The 18,555-nt window shown below is 45.8% G+C and overlaps 1 protein-coding gene across 1 annotated transcript in view; it reads right to left on the bottom strand.

The window, feature by feature from the left end:
- The window catches only part of VRK1 (VRK serine/threonine kinase 1), a gene marked incomplete at its 5' end in the record, with an annotated part of 57,745 nt that extends 51,211 nt beyond the window's left edge, over positions 1 to 6,534 (bottom strand). The window contains one exon of the mRNA XM_082242828.1: positions 6,366 to 6,534. Coding sequence (XP_082098954.1) covers positions 6,366 to 6,534 — 169 coding nt within the window. The remainder of the gene's footprint in view (positions 1 to 6,365) is intronic.
- Between the last annotated feature and the right edge of the window lie 12,021 nt (positions 6,535 to 18,555).

Raw genomic sequence — 18,555 nt, 5'->3', positions numbered from 1 at the left:
GATATCGAAGATATCGCGATATCGTATCGTCGTGGTCGTCTCGATATCGTCGTGGTCGTATCGCGATATCGTCGTGGTTGGGTTACAATATTAAAAGGACAGGTGTCCGTCAAAAAGCAAGAGGAGTAAACACAGTCCCGAGGAAAAAAATCAGTGTTTTATGTTGTCATGGATCCATAAATACAACAATAAATTGCCTGTTGACTGGCAAAAGCAGAATAAATGTCGGTATTTTTTTGCTATTATCATCACAAACACTATCATGAGCTATTTAACAATACCATGAGCTTTTCCACAATATCGCAATAAATATCGTACCGTGAGGTCAATATCGAAATTGTATCGTACCGTGAGATTTTGATATCGTTACATCCCTAATCATTTGGTTCTTTTAGATCAGGCATGTCCAACCTGCTGGGGAGGAAGGAAGTCGGGATGGGGGCACGGCCACAGCAGCTTCCAAATAACGGTAGGCAGAGGCTGAGGGGAGGGGGGGGGGGGGGGAGGCGAGCATGTGCAGTGTTTCTGACTACCACCATGACCACTTTAAATCACTGAAAATGGTCATGGTGGTTAGAGTGCTCCTTTATTGTCTCTCAGAAGAAGTAAACCTCTGTATACTGATTCCATTTAATTTGATCATCCTCTAGTTGTGTTAAATTAGTGCGGGGGCGCAGCAGCATTTTATTACATGCCTTAACTATAGTATATATTTTATATGCGGCCCGAGAACATTTTTCTACACTCAATGTGGCCCAGAGAGGCCAAAAGGTTGGACACCCATGTTTTAGATCAAAGAGATGAACTTTGTCTGTAAATGAGGGCAGTTTAACCACTTACAGACCAGGCCTTTTTCTGACACTTGTTGCTTACAAGTTACAATCAGCATTTCTTTTCTAGAAAATTACTTAGAACTCCAAACATTATTTAAATTTACAGTATCTCACAAAAGTGAGTACACCCATCACATTTTTGTAAATATCTTTTTATATCTTTTCATGTGACAACACTGAAGAAATGACACTTTGCTACAATGTAAAGTAGTGAGTGTACAGCTTGTATAGCAGTGTAAATTTGCTGTCCCCTCAAAATAACAACACACAGTCAATGTCTAAGTATGTCTAAGGCTGCATTCACACTTGAGCGTAGCGTTTTCGCACGTTTTTTTTACCGCGATTTTCAGGCGTTTTTTTCCAGGCGTTTTTTGGAGGCAGGCATTGACATCTATCCAAAACGCTGGCAATCAGAAGCTCGTGTACTTTTTTCAGCTACAGGCGTTTTGCAAAACGCTCAATGTGAACAGGGGCCATTTAAATGAATGGGGTTTTAACGTTTTTTTTGAGCGTTTTTGGAGCTGAAAAGCGCTCAAAAACACCCAGGTGTGAATGGAGCCTTAACCACTGGAAACAAAAGTGAGTACACCCCCAAAGTACAAATGTCCAAATTGGGCCCAAAGTGTCAATATTTTGTCTGGCCATCATTTTCCAGCACTATTAACTTTTTTGGGCATGGAGTTCACCAGAGCTTCACAGGTTGCCACTGGAGTCCTCTTCCACTCCTCCATGACGACATTCAAGGAGGGAACCCCCATTGTTTTGTGTGAAGGGAAGCCCACAGGTCCAACTGTTCCAGGGTGGGGCCCATGTCCACGCCAAACCCATCCAGGGGTAGAGGGGGAATAGCTATTTACCACACCAGGAGGGCACCGCTCGAGACACAACCACCTTGCCATCGAAACTGGGGGCTGTCAGCCAGGAGAAACACTGTCACTCAGGCCAAGACCCGGTCGTATGCGACCTCACAAGGCATTTTTTAGGCCAGCCCCTGTCCAGGGGGGGTTATGTCGCAAACAACATAGTGGGGTGCTGTGGTCTGTGCGCACTCACCGGCCAGACTGGGGTGACCACTAGATCTAGATTATGAAGCCCGTCGCCCAGGCAGTTGATTGTAGATCTTGCAGGAGAAAAAAAGAAAAAACAGGACACAAAAAAGCCATTTGAAAAGGAAAAAAAACTGCCAGTACCAGAGATCCCGGCAGGGAACTAGGTCTTTACTCCAGACTAGACAGAAAAAAAAAAACTGAAGGCCTATAGCAGAGGGGGGGGGGGGGGGGGGGAGTATACCATCTAGAATTGCACATAGGCATAGCCAAGTCTTTCTGCCTAGTGTCCTACTCCTGTAGGGGGCAATATAACCATGTGGTTCTGAATAATGGAGAGCTGTGTGTCAATGAACAAAAGAGAAATTGCGATTCTGATTTTAACCAGAATCGTGGAGCTCAACTGTACAGCAGCTGCAGAAGGCGGATACTCTGATACAAAACCAAATTTAGGTGATGTCCCCACCCGATCTCACCAACTCCTCCAGTCACAGAAAGCTTTGCATTCATTCACAAAATGCAAAGCATTCTTTAAATGGTACCAATGCTGGGCAGCCAGCCTTCTGTGTTTAGAATGCATCAGGCCAGCTGCCTAGCACAGGACCCGAGGTCAAACGGTAATCACTGGAGTAGCGGCGTCTACTTAAAAAAAGTGGTTGTAAACCCTTACATATACCCAGCAAAGTGACTGGCCTCAAGGGATACACAGATGAAACAAATCCTTCTACATCAGTTGTACCCATTTAGTCTTCTCTTCTCCACATCTGTTCAAAGTGCAGAATTTATAAAACTTGTCAGAGTTTAGAAAAAGGGGGTGGAGAGCTGACGCTACACACTGTAGAGCTCCAAGAGCTGATTGGAGGGAAGGAACACATCCCTCCCGTCACACAGCACACAGAAAAGTGCGGAAGCTGTCAACCACCTAGAGTTTCCTCCCGGTCACCTTTTTTCTCTTGGTGTCAGGAAAACCTGTCAGAAGTGGCTAGTAGCATAAAAATACAGAAACGACACTTAGTGCTCTTAATTGAGACAAGTACACACTATAGAGGGAAATGCTTTGTTTATATATCATGTCTGAGGTTTACAACTATTTTAATTTCCAACTTCTAGGGGCATTGGCAAAGTATGGTGTACACAAATTTACATTGGCCCAGGCTTGAAGTTATCAATAAAATACAGAGCTTTGTTTACTTGTCCCTTTTGACCCCGTTCACACTGGGGCGACCTGTCAGGCGACCTGGTCGTCTGCCATAGAGAAGCTGTGGACCCGTTCTAATAGGAGCGACACAAGTCGCTCCGACTTAGAAAAAGGGTCCGGAGCTTCTTTGGGGCGACCTGGAGCGACCTGCATTGACTTCAATGTTATGAAGTCCGTGCCGGCCGCTGCGAGTTCGCGGTGCGAGCTGCGCGCCGCGACCTGTGAGTTCGCCCCGGCAAGTCGGATCGCCCCAGTGTGAACGGGGTCTAAATGTTTTATCTGTTTTTATGGAAATTGAAATTTAAAAAAGTGCATAGAACAACATACTGAGATATCCAAAACAAGGAAATAGTCAAACAAATCCTGATCAGTAACAAATAAAGCAAAACTAAGAACAATGTGTCAAAGGTATTGAACAAAACACTCTAGAATAACATAAGGTTCAGTGCGTTTCTTATATGCAGGCGACCAAGGCCTGAGTACATTGAAACAAGTGGATTGTATAGCAGTCAATTCTAGTAGGCACCTTATAGTAAATATATAACAGAACGTTGATGTCCCGGGCACTGAGTACTTGTCCCTTATAAAACTAACTGGAGTTCAACTTTAAATTTCAGCTTTTACTTGCAAAGTGGTCCAAACAGATTAGGGCATCCTCTTAACAGCAGCCTTGTTCCATTCACAGTCATTTTTGCCTGAGAAAGCATGTTGAAACTGCCACAGGGAAACATTTTAAACTAAAAGTGTTCAGGGAATGGCCAGCATCAGCCCTGTAATTTTTTAAAATCGGATAAAAGATAAGCACACATTAGGTTACCTGCTACTGAAACAGACAACCAGCCTACCAGGCACAAATCGCTGCCCCCATCTCCCCAGCTTACTAAAGTTGTGCTTGAAGTCTTGTAACTTCTCAGGCTAGCTGTGTAAGCAACTTCTGAAGTGATGCTCCATGAATCTTACGTCTTAGGGAAAAAAAAAACGAACTTTGGGTAGCGATCCATATGACAGAAGCCGCGGAAGGGTTACAGGTCCCCAATGTCACAAATATATAGGTCACAAGAGACCCTGTGTGTTCAAATTGGAAATCACTGTATTTGCTAAGATGTAGTAGCTGTAAAAGACGTGAGATCTGACTTGGTCCTAATCTTTTTCATTTTAACACCTTCATGACTGGGAACCTTCTGTTTTTACAGCCAAACCCATTCTGGTCAGGAGGTAATTTTTTTTGCCTCAAAAAAAATAAAATAATTGGCATGGGGAGGGGGGGTGTAGGTTAGAACATTGTTTTTCAACCCTTTCAGTCAAGGCACCTTCCATAATTTCCAGACACCCCATTCTAATATGTAGAAAATGAAAATACTTTTACGTAACTGTTGCATTTTGTTAAACTATTATTTTCGTTTTTTTTACACATAAAAGACATCCAATGTAAGAGGGGATTTATTCTTTCAAAGCAGATAAACCTTTGCACACTGGTACTGACTAGTATCCAGTGTTTCTCTTCTACCTCACTCAGCTATTGTGACCCCAGTGGCAATGGAGAGGGGCAGGGGAGGGGGCAAACAAGGATGCTGTGATGGAGAGGGGCAGGGGAGGGGGCAAACAAGGATGCTGTGATGGAGAGGGGCAGGGGAGGAGGGCAAACAAGGATGCTGTGATGGAGAGGGGCAGGGGAGGAGGGCAAACAAGGATGCTGTGATGGAGAGGGGCAGGGGAGGAGGGCAAACAAGGATGCTGTGATGGAGAGGGGCAGGGGAGGAGGGCAAACAAGGATGCTGTGATGGAGAGGGGCAGGGGAGGAGGGCAAACAAGGATGCTGTGATGGAGAGGGGCAGGGGAGGGGGGCAAACAAGGATGCTGTGATGGAGAGGGGCAGGGGAGGGGGGCAAACAAGGATGCTGTGATGGAGAGGGGCAGGGGAGGGGGGCAAACAAGGATGCTGTGATGGAGAGGGGCAGGGGAGGGGGGCAAACAAGGATGCTGTGATGGAGAGGGGCAGGGGAGGGGGGCAAACAAGGATGCTGTGATGGAGAGGGGCAGGGGAGGGGGGCAAACAAGGATGCTGTGATGGAGAGGGGCAGGGGAGGGGGGCAAACAAGGATGCTGTGATGGAGAGGGGCAGGGGAGGGGGGGGCAAACAAGGATGCTGTGATGGAGAGGGGCAGGGGAGGGGGGCAAACAAGGATGCTGTGATGGAGAGGGGCAGGGGAGGAAGGCAAACAAGGATGCTGTGTGGGCGCCAGTCTTAGGGCCAGTTAACACCACATGCAGTCAAGATTTTTTATTCTGCATCAAAAACATATGGATATTAGGTTATATGGTTTTCTGTTTCAATGTATTTATTGGTTTTATAACACAACATAAAAGCATATAAATCGCCCACGCAGGGGCTGTAGAACGGTCAAGTATTATAGAGGAGTCCAAACAGGGATACAAAGCGAACACTCGTTATTGAAAACCTTCATGTAATCAGGATGATATTGGAGGGTGCTTAATGTAAAATTAAAAGAAAAAAAAGGGAAAGGGGAGGGGCCAGAAAAGTGGGGGAAAGGGAAGAGGCCGCACACCACGGCGTACTCCATCATACCAGGTTATAAGGTTTTCAAATGGCATAGTTCACACCAGTGCGGTCAGTTCCAGTGTGTTCTAGAAAAAAAAAAAAAGTATTTCTAAAGTGTTTCTTTTTTGTCTTCACTGAACTGTGCTGGAACGTGGTAAAAATGCACCAAAAAAGCACTGCAACACACATTTAAGGTGATGAAAAGAAGGGGGAAAATGCACTGGAACGCGTCAAAAAAGTGCATGCAGAAAAGCATCCGGAATGCATCCGGACTACATTTTTATGGTGTGAACTGGCTCCAACTCCTTATGAACCAAATGAGGTGATTGGTTGTTAGGACAATGGTAGCTGGAAAGTTGTAATAATGTATAATGAAAACCTGGGGCCTTGTCCAGGCAGGCTTGACAAGCTGTTGGCTTGTATACAATTTTTGGGCAATTTCTTGGCATTTTGCCAAAGCATCCCTGGAGAAACCTGAACACACCCTGGTTGAAAAAGGCTGGGTTACAACAGTCAGTTGTTTGTTCGCTATGTCCCTATTGGGGGTATTTCCCTCACTGACTTTGTAGTCACCAGCATAATAAGCAATGGAAAAATCCCCCCAACATAGAAATGTCAAAACCTAACTTCATTAACATTGCCAAATCATCTTGTGTGCTTCCAGTTCTAGGTTTAGAAACCTCTAAAAAAAATTGGACAAATGAAAAAATAAAGAAATAATAAATTACCAAGATAAAGGCGTCCAAAACCACCCTGTCCAATGGGTAGTCCCAATTTCCACTGCTTTTTTGCTGAATCGGTGAGTACCTCCCCAGCTGGGAACTCTTCTGCCAATTTCCGTTTAGCTGGAGCTTTTTTGGCGCCTGACCCTGATCCTGCTGTTTTCTTTGGAGGCATTTTCTAGGTCTAGCAAGAAAGAAAAGGGGATTAAATATTTTCTTACCCTTTAACACAATGTCAGTGTTTTCTATCCCCATACATCTATGATTGTTTCCCTGTGATATTTATATAAAAAACACAGTGGATTTATATCACAATAAAATCACTGCAACTTTTGATACAGAGTTGCTCTAATATACTGTATACTGCACAGAGTATACTGTATACTGCATGTTATAGGTGCATCAAATATTGCAATCAGTGCAGAGAAAAGTATCTGAAATTCAATGCCGCAAATCTATTTTTTTCATTTCAGAACAGGTGTGTAAACACTCAGAAGCTACACACAGGCAACATTGTTTCATGAATAGCATAAAAACACACACAAAGTCATTATCACACACATAAAAAGTTTGGGACTACCTGCACTGACTACATACTGTATAGCAATCAATACACAGAAAATTACATCGTAGATAAAGCTGCACGATTCTGGATAAAATGAGGATACGTTTTTTTTTTGCTTAAAATAAAGATCACGATTCTCGGTGTAACATCTTTTTACATTATACAAAAACAAAAAAAAAGGGCTAACTTTACTGTTTAGTTTTTTTAACCACTTGCCGACCGTCCTTTGTAATAATACTGCGGCTGGGCGGCTCGGCTGTGCTCAGTCACATAGTATTATGTGATTTTGTGTTAAATAACCAAAAAAAAAAAACAGTGTTAATTAACACTGATACTGGTTGCACTAATGCAGCACAAAGGGGTTAATTAACTGCCACTGGTCGGTCACTAATTCATCAGTGACCAGCAGTGGCAATACATTAACCCCCTCATGCTGCATAATACAAATACCATTGGTAATTAAATTAACCACTAGGGATGCACCGAAATTTTCGTCCAAAAATGGGTTAAAAATGCCGAAATGAATGGCCGCCGTGAGGAAGGAGGAGGGCACAGCGCAGGTTTAAAAAGTCCCGCCTCTGGCCGTCCGCCCGCCTCTCAATGATGTCCCTACCACGATCTGTGTATGAATGAACTGACACACCGGGCGGGAGGGCGGGCAAGCGGCCGCTAATAGCTATAACTATGTGAGCGCTTCACTTCCCTGTCATGCGGGTATCTCCTCTGACAAGGAAGTGAAGAGCTCACATAGTTGTAGCTATTAGCGGCCGCTCGCCCGCACTCCCGGTGTGTCAGTTCATTCATACACAGGAACTTCCAGGGGTGCAGAGGTTGCAGTGTTGCCAGGCTCCCATTATGTCAGTGACAGTTCGAGAAAACAGACCGATTCTCCCGTCTGTAGGATAGGAGAATCAGTCTGTTCAATTAGGGGGCCGGTGGCTGCAGCCGAGCGGAGCATCTTTGACACCTCGTCTCTCACACAGCCCAGCAGCGAGCAGTACTCACCCCTCCCAGACACGGACAGGAGAGGAGAGGAGAAAGGCATACAGCTCCTCCTCCTCCCCCTCCCACCCCAGTTTTTCTGTGTCTGCCCGGGGCCGCCCACTCTCCTATCTCGGCGAATGTCTGTGCAGGACAGAGAGAGGGATGTGGGTGGGAAATATGAAGAACAGCAAGCAGCTACACATTCCAAGCCTCATGAATGATACCTGAGCCATCCAGCCTCCGCCTCGCCCTCGGCCCTTGAATGAGTGAGCACTGCATTTACACTTTTCATTACGCATAACTTTACTGTCCCTATCTCCCTCCCTTGTCTCCCCTATCTGCCCCCCCCCCCCCCCTCTGTTCTTCCAAGTTCCATTGAGCACTTATGCAACCCATACATTGACTGCTTTTTTTATTTGTTTGATCTTTACGCTGAAGGAAAAAAAAAAAAAAAACATTCCAGGTGGATGGGGGATTCCTCCTACTGTGTGGACACTGGACAACAGTGGCCTAACAACCAGGGTTGCTGTCCAGCCAGCTCCGGACAGCGCTGATCTCGGTCTTCATAGCAGCAGCAGCACATTAGGACCCAGTGTTGGTTCTATTATGGGGCTAATGGGCAAATGCGCAGGAGGGCCAGTACAATAAGTTGTAGACCGCTGAGCCTCCTGCAGGTCGCTGACTAGTGGTAGAACTGCATAGCCTTCTCTGACATGCTGATTGGGATGCAATCCAGGTGATGGTCTCAGGCAGATCTAATATTAAATTTGATAGTGGTTTTATTGACCAGAGCCTCCACTTTACTGGCATGGTGCCCACCTGGCTGCTGAACATATTGTTGATATATATGTGATTGCACTCTTGATTCTTATAAATTCTGTGTTTATTAGATCTTACTGGGAGCATCACCTGGATCACACTATGATCAGCATGCAGCGAAGGCTGCAGAAAGCTATGCAGCATTACCGCTGCTAGGTGACTGGCAGAGGGCTCAGCTGTCTAAAACCAATAGTGCCAATCCTAGCCCACAAGCACCCATCAGACATATACTGTAACCAGCACTGGGTGCTAATAGACTGCCACCGCTGCCATGGGGACAGAGATGCCAGACCAGTACTGTCAATAGGAGGGGCATGACATCAAGAGGAGACTGGGGACTCTCACAGTTGCAGAACGCCAGGGCCCAGTTACAAGTGTGACCTTTGAAATCCTGGTAGTTCTTACACTGCGTTGGATCCTTATATGGTGTGTTGGTCCCTGGTGTGCTGGTGACATATCTACTACTGTGGGGTGGGCCCAAGATGGTAGGAAGGAGGACCACTGCAGAACACATGAAAGGGTCCTGCTGCAGGACCATAATAAAGGACCATTCAACAGCAGTAAGGGGCCTCAGAATCATTAGGGAGGGCCATGAGAGCAGAGAAAAGGGCCCCGGGACCAACAAAGTGAAAGGAGGGATTAGGGGGGCCCTCCAAGGTTTCTTGCACCAGGGCCCTGAAGGTTCTAGTTACGCCTCTGCACAGATCTTAGTAGTAGTGACATCACAGGGAGGCGGGCCGCCGGCCAGAGGCGCTTCTTTTGAAACTGGAAAGACACCGGAGGAGCAGAGTGAGAGTAAGGAGATTGCATCTGCATCCTTGGGATGGGGAGGGATGCTGAGGGGGGGGGGGGGGGGGGAGAGAATGTGTTCTGCTGAGGGGGGAGGCTGAGGCAGTGGGGGGGGGGGAGCTGAGGCGAGCTTACCAATAGTATTAGTATTATGCAGCATGAGGGGGTTAATATATTGCCACTGCTGGTCACTGATGCATTAGTGACCGACCAGTGGCAGTTAATTAACCCCTTTGTGCTGCATTAGTGCAACCAGTATCAGTGCAACCAGTGGTAATTAACACTGAGGCCCCTTTCACACTACGTCAGTTGTCATCCATTTTTCGTCAGTTGTTATCCGTCTTTCATCCGTTTTTACATAGAGATGCATTGATGTCCGTTTTTCATCCGTCAACGGATGGATGAAAAACTGACAAACTGACAGCGTGTGTGAAAGGGGCCTTATACTGGTTGCACTAATGCAGCACAAAGGGGTTAATTAACTGCCACTGGTCGGTCACTAATGCATCAGTGACCAGCAGTGGCAATACATTAACCCCCTCATGCTGCATAATACTAATACCATTGGTAATTACATTAAAGCGGTTGTAAACCCTATAAAAAAAAAAAAATAAAAACCTGCAAGACAAAGGCATAATGAGCTAGTATGCATCGCATACTAGCCCATTATGTGTAACTTACCTTAAAACGAAGCCCCGACACGGACCCCCGGACATCGATGCGGGCGCTGCCATGATCCCTCGTCGTCTCTTCCGGGTTCGGCGGCTCCGGCGCGCTGATTGGCCGGAGCCGCGATGACGTCACTCCCGCGCATGCGCGTGGGAGTGATTTTTCCGGCAAGCTCCCGGCAACTTAATTGAAGGTCCCCCCGAACCTTCAGAGTGCGCGAGCGGCTGCATGCACTGTAAATATCTCCTAAACCGTGCCGGTTTAGGAGATATTATTTGTACCTACAGGTAAGCCTTATTATAGGCTTACCTGTAGGTAAAAGTGAAAAAAGCGGGATACTACCGCTTTAACCTCTTGCCAACCCGTCACAGTACATATACTGCGACAGGGTGGCAGCGACAGGTGTACGTCGCTGCCTGTTTTTGGTGTATGCCCCTCTTCTATTTTAAAATATTTGGGGGGAAAAAGTCATTTTCGGTTTTCGGCCAAGGGCATCCTGCATTACGGTTTCGGCCTAGAATTTTCATTTCGGTGCATCCCTAATCTAAATCATAGCTGATCACATGTAAACAAGGAAGTGCCATTTATCGGCTTTTCCTTTCACACACTGAGTGTGAGGTGAGGAGAGCCAATAAGCGACAATGCTTCACAAGGAATACACCTAAAGGTAATCAGTGCCCTGATTACAATGCAGCCCCAACGGTGCCCATCAGTGATGCCACTCTGTGCCCATCAGCGCAGCCCCAGCAGCTCCCATCAGCGCAGCCCCAGCAGTGCAGCCCCGCCAGCTCCCATCAGCGCAGCCCCAGCAGTGCAGCCTCATCAGCGCAGCCCCAGCAGTGCAGCCTCATCAGCGCAGCCCCAGCAGTGCAGCCTCATCAGCGCAGCCCCAGCAGTGCAGCCCCAGCAGTGAAGCCCCAGCAGCATGCAGCCCTGTCAGAGCAGCCTCATTAGTGCCCATCAGTGCAGCCCCAGAAGTGCAGCCTCATCTGCGCAGCCCCCATCAGTTCAGCCTCATCAGTGCAGCCCCAGCAGTGCAGCCCCAGCAGCGCCCATCAGTGCAGCCCCAGCAGCGCCCATCAGTGCAGCCCCAGCAGCAGAACAAATTATTTACAAAATGTTCTGACAAAAACTAAGAAAAACTTCTCTTCAAAATTTTTGGTCTTTTTGTTTTTTTTAGCAAAAAATAACCCAGCGGTGGTTAAATACCACCAAGGAAAAGCTCTATTTGTGTGAAGGAATAATAAATGATAAAGATGCCATATGGGTACATTGTAGCCACGCAGTTGTCAAATTATGACATCGCTGAAAGATAAATATTGGCAGCCCAGTAATGAAGGTGGTGCCCCCAGTAATGAAGGGGGGTGACCAGTAATGAAGGGGGGTGACCAGTAATGAAGGGGGTGCCCCCAGTAATGAAGGGGGGTGACCAGTAATGAAGGGGGTGTGCCCCCAGTAATGAAGGTGGTGCCCCCAGTAATGAAGGGGGGTGACCAGTAATGAAGGGGGTGTGCCCCCAGTAATGAAGGTGGTACCCCCAGTAATGAAGGGGGGTGACCAGTAATGAAGGGGGTGTGCCCCCAGTAATGAAGGGGGTGTGCCCCCAGTAATGAAGGGGGTGCCCCCAGTAATGAAGGGGGTGTGCCCCCAGTAATGAAGGGGGTGTGCCCCCAGTAATGAAGGGGGTGTGCCCCCAGTAATGAAGGTGGTACCCCCAGTAATGAAGGGGGTGTGCCCCCAGTAATGAAGGGGGTGTGCCCCCAGTAATGAAGGGGGTGTGCCCCCAGTAATGAAGGGGGTGTGCCCCCAGTAATGAAGGGGATATGTGATGTCAATAAACCCCATACACTGACATCTACAACGTACTGCCCTCAGCCTCAGATATAGTCAGAGGGGAGTTCTCGGAGTCGCACACATCTTATTATAAAGGATTCCTCCATGATAAATTACACAGGGATGCTGATCCCCCACCCCCAACAGTCATCCCACATCCTCAGCAGCTGTCCAGCACCGGACCGGTCCCCGGATGCTGCCGGTCACACCATCTTCACATCACCACTGCCAGCCTCCTCCGGGCACACCCTCCCCCCAGCTCCATCCTCCATCCGGGCTCCCCCGTACCTCACAGCGGCTCTCCTCCTCCTTCCCGGCCAGACGCGGGAAACTCAATTCAGAGACAGCGCAGATTCTGACACAGCGCGCGCCCCCGTGACGCAGCCCGGCGTGCGGACGTTGCTGGACGTCACGTGACGGGCGGCAGAGTCTGAGTAGAGTTTTCCCGCCTGTGTGTGACGGGCGGAATGAGTGACAGAGGAGGAGAGGACGGGGCACACCCAGCGCTGGGTGGATGAGGAGAATATTAGTCATTCGGTGAGAGAGGGACAGAGAGGGAGAAGAATACTGAGAGAGACATTATTATTATCACCACAGGAGGACACACAGACCTATAATAGACTTTATGACAGGCTGGGTCTTGGCATGATTCAGCTTCACTGTTTCCTAAAGCCTGGCACACACCATGAGAGAATCGTCTATTATTATTTTTTTTGCATGTTATTCGCACATCAAAAATGTAGAGGTTACCCAACTTACAAAAATTCTCATATGACAGAATACAGGTTGGGAAATGATGTCATGTAATGTATTCTGTCCTGTGACATCACTAGGGTTGGTGTCAGTGACAGGACGAGGTCACCTAGAGCCCAGGGCGAACATTGGACAAGTGCAATTCCTTTAGTTACAGATTCGTTTTCGGACAAAATTTGTTCGCTTGTGAGCATCCGAATAATCAAAAGACTCTTTTGACGAATGCGTACGAAAATTGTCAGAAAGAAAAACGATTCAATCTGCAAGTTTGACGAATCAATTACGTTCGTATTTTTATTCTTTCTGACTATTTGTTATCGCTGAATATAAAGAAATGATTGATGAATGCATCCAGATTTGTATTTCTTTTGGATATATTTGGATTCATTCGATTTTCGGTGCATTTGTAATTATCTCTCACTCTCTGTGTCACAAGAAAATCACAAATCCAACAAAACGGTTATCTCTGGCCAATGAGCCTAAAGCCCCGTACACACGATCAGATTATCGAACGATCTGTCGTCCGTTTTTCGTGGCATGCTAGTCTAATGTGGAAAGTGAGGAGGTTATTTTCATACGAATTTTCCCGTACGACAGAATTCTACTTCAGAAGTGATGTCATTTGTTGGATTGCTTTCTTTGTGTTCTTTCATCTCTGAGCATGCCCAGACTTGCTCATAAGATTTTTCCCCGTCGAAATCTGTACTAATGAGACGAAAATCAGACGTGTGTTGACGGAGGACAAACATTTTATAGCCTGCACATCAGGATTTTGTCAGCCAAAAAGTCAGAGTCGGCTGTTGAAAGCATCATACTAACAATCCGAAAATCGGCAGATCGGTCGTCGGATGAATTTTCCCTTCCGAATTTCTTATCGTGTGTACGGGGCTTTATGCCCTTGTGTGTTTTTATGTGTCAGACTGCATAGACAGGGTGTCCATACGTGGTGTGGTGGGCTGGTGGCACCGTTTTGTTGGATTTGTGATTTTCTTGTGACACAGAGAGTGAGAGATAATTACAAATGCATCCGAAGTTACAAATTATCCGAAGTAATGAATGCCGCATCTAAACAAATGGAACGGAACAAATGCATCAGAAGTTACAAATTATCCGAAGCAATGAATGCCACATCTAAACAAATGTAACAGAACAAATAAGAATGCATCCGAAGTTAAGAATGATCCAAAGTAACAAATGCTGCATCTAAACAAACAGAATGGAACAAATACGAATGCATCAGAAGTTACAAATTATTCGAAGCAATGAATGCCAAATCTAAACGAATGTAACCGAACAAATACGAATAATCCAAAGTAACAAATGCCGCATCTAAACAAACAGAACGGAACAAATACGAATGCATCAGAAGTTACAAATGATCCGAAGCAATGAATGCCACATCTAAACTAATGTAGCAGATCAAATACGAATGCATCCAAAGTTACGAATTATCCAAAGTAACGAATGTAACAGAACAAATACAAATGCTTTCGAGGTTAGGAATGATCCTAAGTAAGAAATGCTGCATCTAAACAAATGGAACGGAACAAATAAGAATGCATCAGAAGTTACAAATTATCCAAAGCAATGAATGCCGTGTCTAAACGAATGTAACAAAACAAATATGAATGCATCCAAAGTTACGAATTATCCAATGTAACAGAACAAATCCGAATGCATCCGAAGTAATGAATGCCGCATTTAAACGAATACCAATGCATCTGAAGTTATGAATGAGTCGAAGTAATGAATGCTGCATCTAAACGAATACAAATGCATCCGAAGTTATGAATTATCCAAAGTTACGAATGCCGCATCTAAATGAATGGAACAGAATGAATATGAATGCATCCAAAATTCCGAATTATCCAAAGTAACGAATGGTGCATCTAAACAAATGGAATGGAACAAATACGAATGCATCCCAAGTTATGAATTATCCGAAGTAACAAATGTTGCACCTATACGAATGTAACAGATACGAATGCATCCAAAGTTACGAATAATCCAAAGTAATGAATGCCGCATCTAAATGAATGGAACAGAACGAATACAAACGCACCCAAAGTTACGAATTATCTGAAATAACGAATGCCGCATCTAAACGAATAGAACGGATGCATCCAAAGTTTCGAATTATCCAAAGTAACTAATGCCGCATCTAAACGAATAGAATGAATATGAATGCATTCGAAGTTTAGATTTATCCAAAGTAACTAATGCCGCATCTGAACAAATATGAATGCATCCAAAGTTATGAATTATCCGAAGTAACGAATGGCGCATCTAAACGAATATGAATGCACCCGAAGGTACGAATTATCCGAAGTAATGAAACTGATCATAACGAATGATCCGATAAATGAAAAAAAAAAAAAAAACGAATGAAACAAAACATATTTTTTGGCAGTGCACATGTCTAGCAAACATTCCAAACTGCTCTCTCCCCCCAAAATGTATGGGTGAATGTGTCAGGAAAAATCTCACACCAAAAATATGGGCACTAATCTGCATGATTACCCCCTAAACATAAATTCCCTCTCCCAGTAAAAATCGACCTCCCTTCCAGTATCTTTGCCCCCTCCATTCCCCAAACCCCCCCCCCCCCAGGACAAATGCCCCCCCTAAAAAAAAAATCCCCCCTCCTAGCACAAATCATCCACCCCTCAAATTTTCTCTCCGAGTACATATTCTCCCTCCCCACTCCAAATTTCCCTCGTAGCATAAAATCCCCCCCCCCCCCCTTAGCACAAACTCCCCTAATCATTCCTACTAGCACATACGCCCCTGGAGAAAAAAACCTAGCACAAATCCCCTCTCCCCCTCTATCATATCACCTCTTCTAGCACAAACCCTCTAGAATCCCCCTCCTAGCACAAATCCTCTTTTCCAACCACCCTTGCAACACAACCCCGAATTACCACTCTTAGTGCATCCCTTCAAATTTCCCCGACTAGAACAATTATTTTCACCTGCTGCCTTCCGAATTCCTCCTCCAAACACAAATCCCCTCCCCCTCAATCTCCTTGCGGTCCCTCCCCCCACCTCACATGATATCACAGTGCCCAGGGCAGCCGTCCCTCCTGCCCACCCCGTGTCCTGGCCCTGGTTAATGTCACCTGGTGCAGTAAACATGACGTCACCCCCCCCCCCCAATACATTTTGCAATCTGCGTTTGGGGTGTTTTTTTAACTTTGCACTGACACCCACAGCAGATTGCAAGGGCAGTGCAACTGGAATTTGGATCAAGAAGCCGCACACAAAAGTGGCTTTCCCACTCCGCATTCTAGTGTGAAAGACCCTAAGGCTGCATTCACACTTGTATGACTCCAAAGTTGCACCTGACTTTGGAGTGCAACTTTGGATGGGTGCAACTTGGATACGACTTTGGCTTTAACCAGTTATAATTGACAACTGTTGCACACAAGTTGCATTGTATAACATTCAGTTACGAATTTTATGCAACTTCTGAGGGTTAACATTAAAGTTTATGGTTCTCAAGTTGCATGAAAGTCCAAACAAAAAAGTGCATGAACTACTTTGAAGTTGCTGCAACGTTAAGTCACTCATATACACAAAAGTGAGTACACCCCTCACATTTTTGTAAATGTTTTATTATATCTTTTCATGTGACAACACTGAAGAAATGACACTTTGCTACAATGTAAAGTAGTGAGTGTACAGCTTGTATAACAGTGTAAATTTGCTGTCCCCTCCAAATAACTCAACACACAGCCATTAATGTCTAAACCGCTGGCAACAAAAGTGAGTACACCCCTAAGTGAAAATGTCCAAATTGGGCCCAAGATGTCCATATTTTGTGTGGCCACCATTTTTTGCCAGCACTGCCTTAACCCTCTTGGGCATGGAGTTCACCAGAGCTTCACAGGTTGCCACTGGAGTTCTCTTCCACTCCTCCATGATGAAATCACGGAGCTGGTGGATGTTAGAAGGTGTGTTTGGGGTCATTATCATGTTGGAATACTGCCCTGCAGCCCAGTCTCCGAAGGAAGGGGATCATACTCTGCTTCAGTATGTCAAAGTACATGTTGCCATTCATGTCCCCTCAACTGTAGCTCCCCAGTGCTGGCAGCACTCATGCAGCCCCAGACCATGACACTCCCACCACTATGCTTGACTGTAGGCAAGACACACGTGTCTTTGTACTCCTCACCTGGTTGCTGCCACACACACTTAACACCATCTGAACCAAATAGGTTTATCTTGGTCTCATCAGACCACGGGACATGGCTCCAGTAATCCATGTCCTTAGTCCACTTGTCTTCAGCAAACTGTTTGTGGGATTTGTTGTGCATCATCTTTAGAAGAGACTTCCTTCTGGGATGACAGCCATGCAGACCAATTTGATGCAGTGTGCGGCGTATGGTCTGAGTACTGACAGGCTGACCCCCATGGCGAAGCCTGTTCTGAGTAGAACCTGTCCTGTTAAACCTCTGTATGGTCTTGGCCACTGTGCTGCAGCTCAGTTTCAGGGTGTTGGCAATCTTCTTATAGCCTAGGCCATCTTTATGTAGAGCAACAATTCTTTTTTTCAGATCCTCAGAGAGTTCTTTGCCATGAGGTGCCATGTTGAATTTCCAGTGACCAGTATGAGAGAGTGAGAGCGATAACACCAAATTTAACAAACCTGCTCCCCATTCACACCTGACACCTTGTAACACTAACAAGTCACATGACACCGGGGAGGGAAAATGGCTAATTGGGCCCAATTTGGACATATTCACTTAGGGGTGTACTCACTTTTGTTGCCAGCAGTTTAGACATTAATGGCTGTGTGTTGAGTTATTTTGAGGGGACAGCAAATTTACACTGTTATACAAGCTGTACACTCACTACTTCACATTGTAGCAAAGTGTCATTTCTTCAGTGTTGTCACCTGAAAAGATATAATAACATATTTACAAAATTGTGAGGGGTGTACTCACTTTTGCAAGATACCGTATGAATGGTTACCGTTGGAAAAAATAGGGAATGGACATCAAAGTTGCTAGACAAGTCACACAAGTGTGAATGGAGCCTAAAACTGTGATGCATTTCTATGCAGCCTGGGATAGTGGAACAGGGAACTCTCTCAAGGCCTGTTCATATTGGTACCTGGTGCGGGAAACCCGCTTTCCCTGCATTTTTCCCACACTGCATTCCAAACGCACTGCCCTTGCAATCTGCAGCGGGCGTCAATACAAGTTTTACACACCCCAAATGCAGGTTGCAACTGCAGTGGGTTTTCACCAAACAGATCGCATGGTACAGAAGCACCATGCAATCCAGTTGTAGTGCATTTCCAAAAGTAGTGCATGCCCTACTTTTGGTGTGGTGTGATTTCAGCCCATTGGAAATTAATGGGCTGAAATCGTACTGCACTCAGATCACATGTGAATCGCACAAGAACACACAGCGCGTTCCTGTGTGATTCATAGTGTGAATGAGCCCTCAAGCTGTAAAAAAAAACAACCACGTTTAACACGAGCCATAAACAAAGCATTTATATTAAAAACTTAAAGGAGTTGTAAAGGCGGAAGGTTTTTTTATCGTAATGCATTCTATTAAGATACAAAGAATTCTGTGTGCAGCAGCCCCTCTCAGCCCCCCTAACACTTACCTGAGGTCCCTCTCTGTCAAGCGATGTCCACAAGTGTCTGCGATTCTCCCTCCTGATTGGCTAAGACACAGTAGGGGCGCCATTGACTGCTGCTTTTGTCAATTAAAGTCAGCTAGACAATCAGGGGAGAGAGGGGGATCGGGTTGGGGCCCCGTGTCTGATTG

Source organism: Pelophylax lessonae, assembly GCF_965119305.1.
Source record: "Pelophylax lessonae genome assembly, chromosome: 13".
Lineage (NCBI taxonomy): Eukaryota > Metazoa > Chordata > Amphibia > Anura > Ranidae > Pelophylax > Pelophylax lessonae.
Note: the sequence above shows the minus strand (reverse complement) of the source record. Positions and strands in the feature narration are given on the sequence as shown.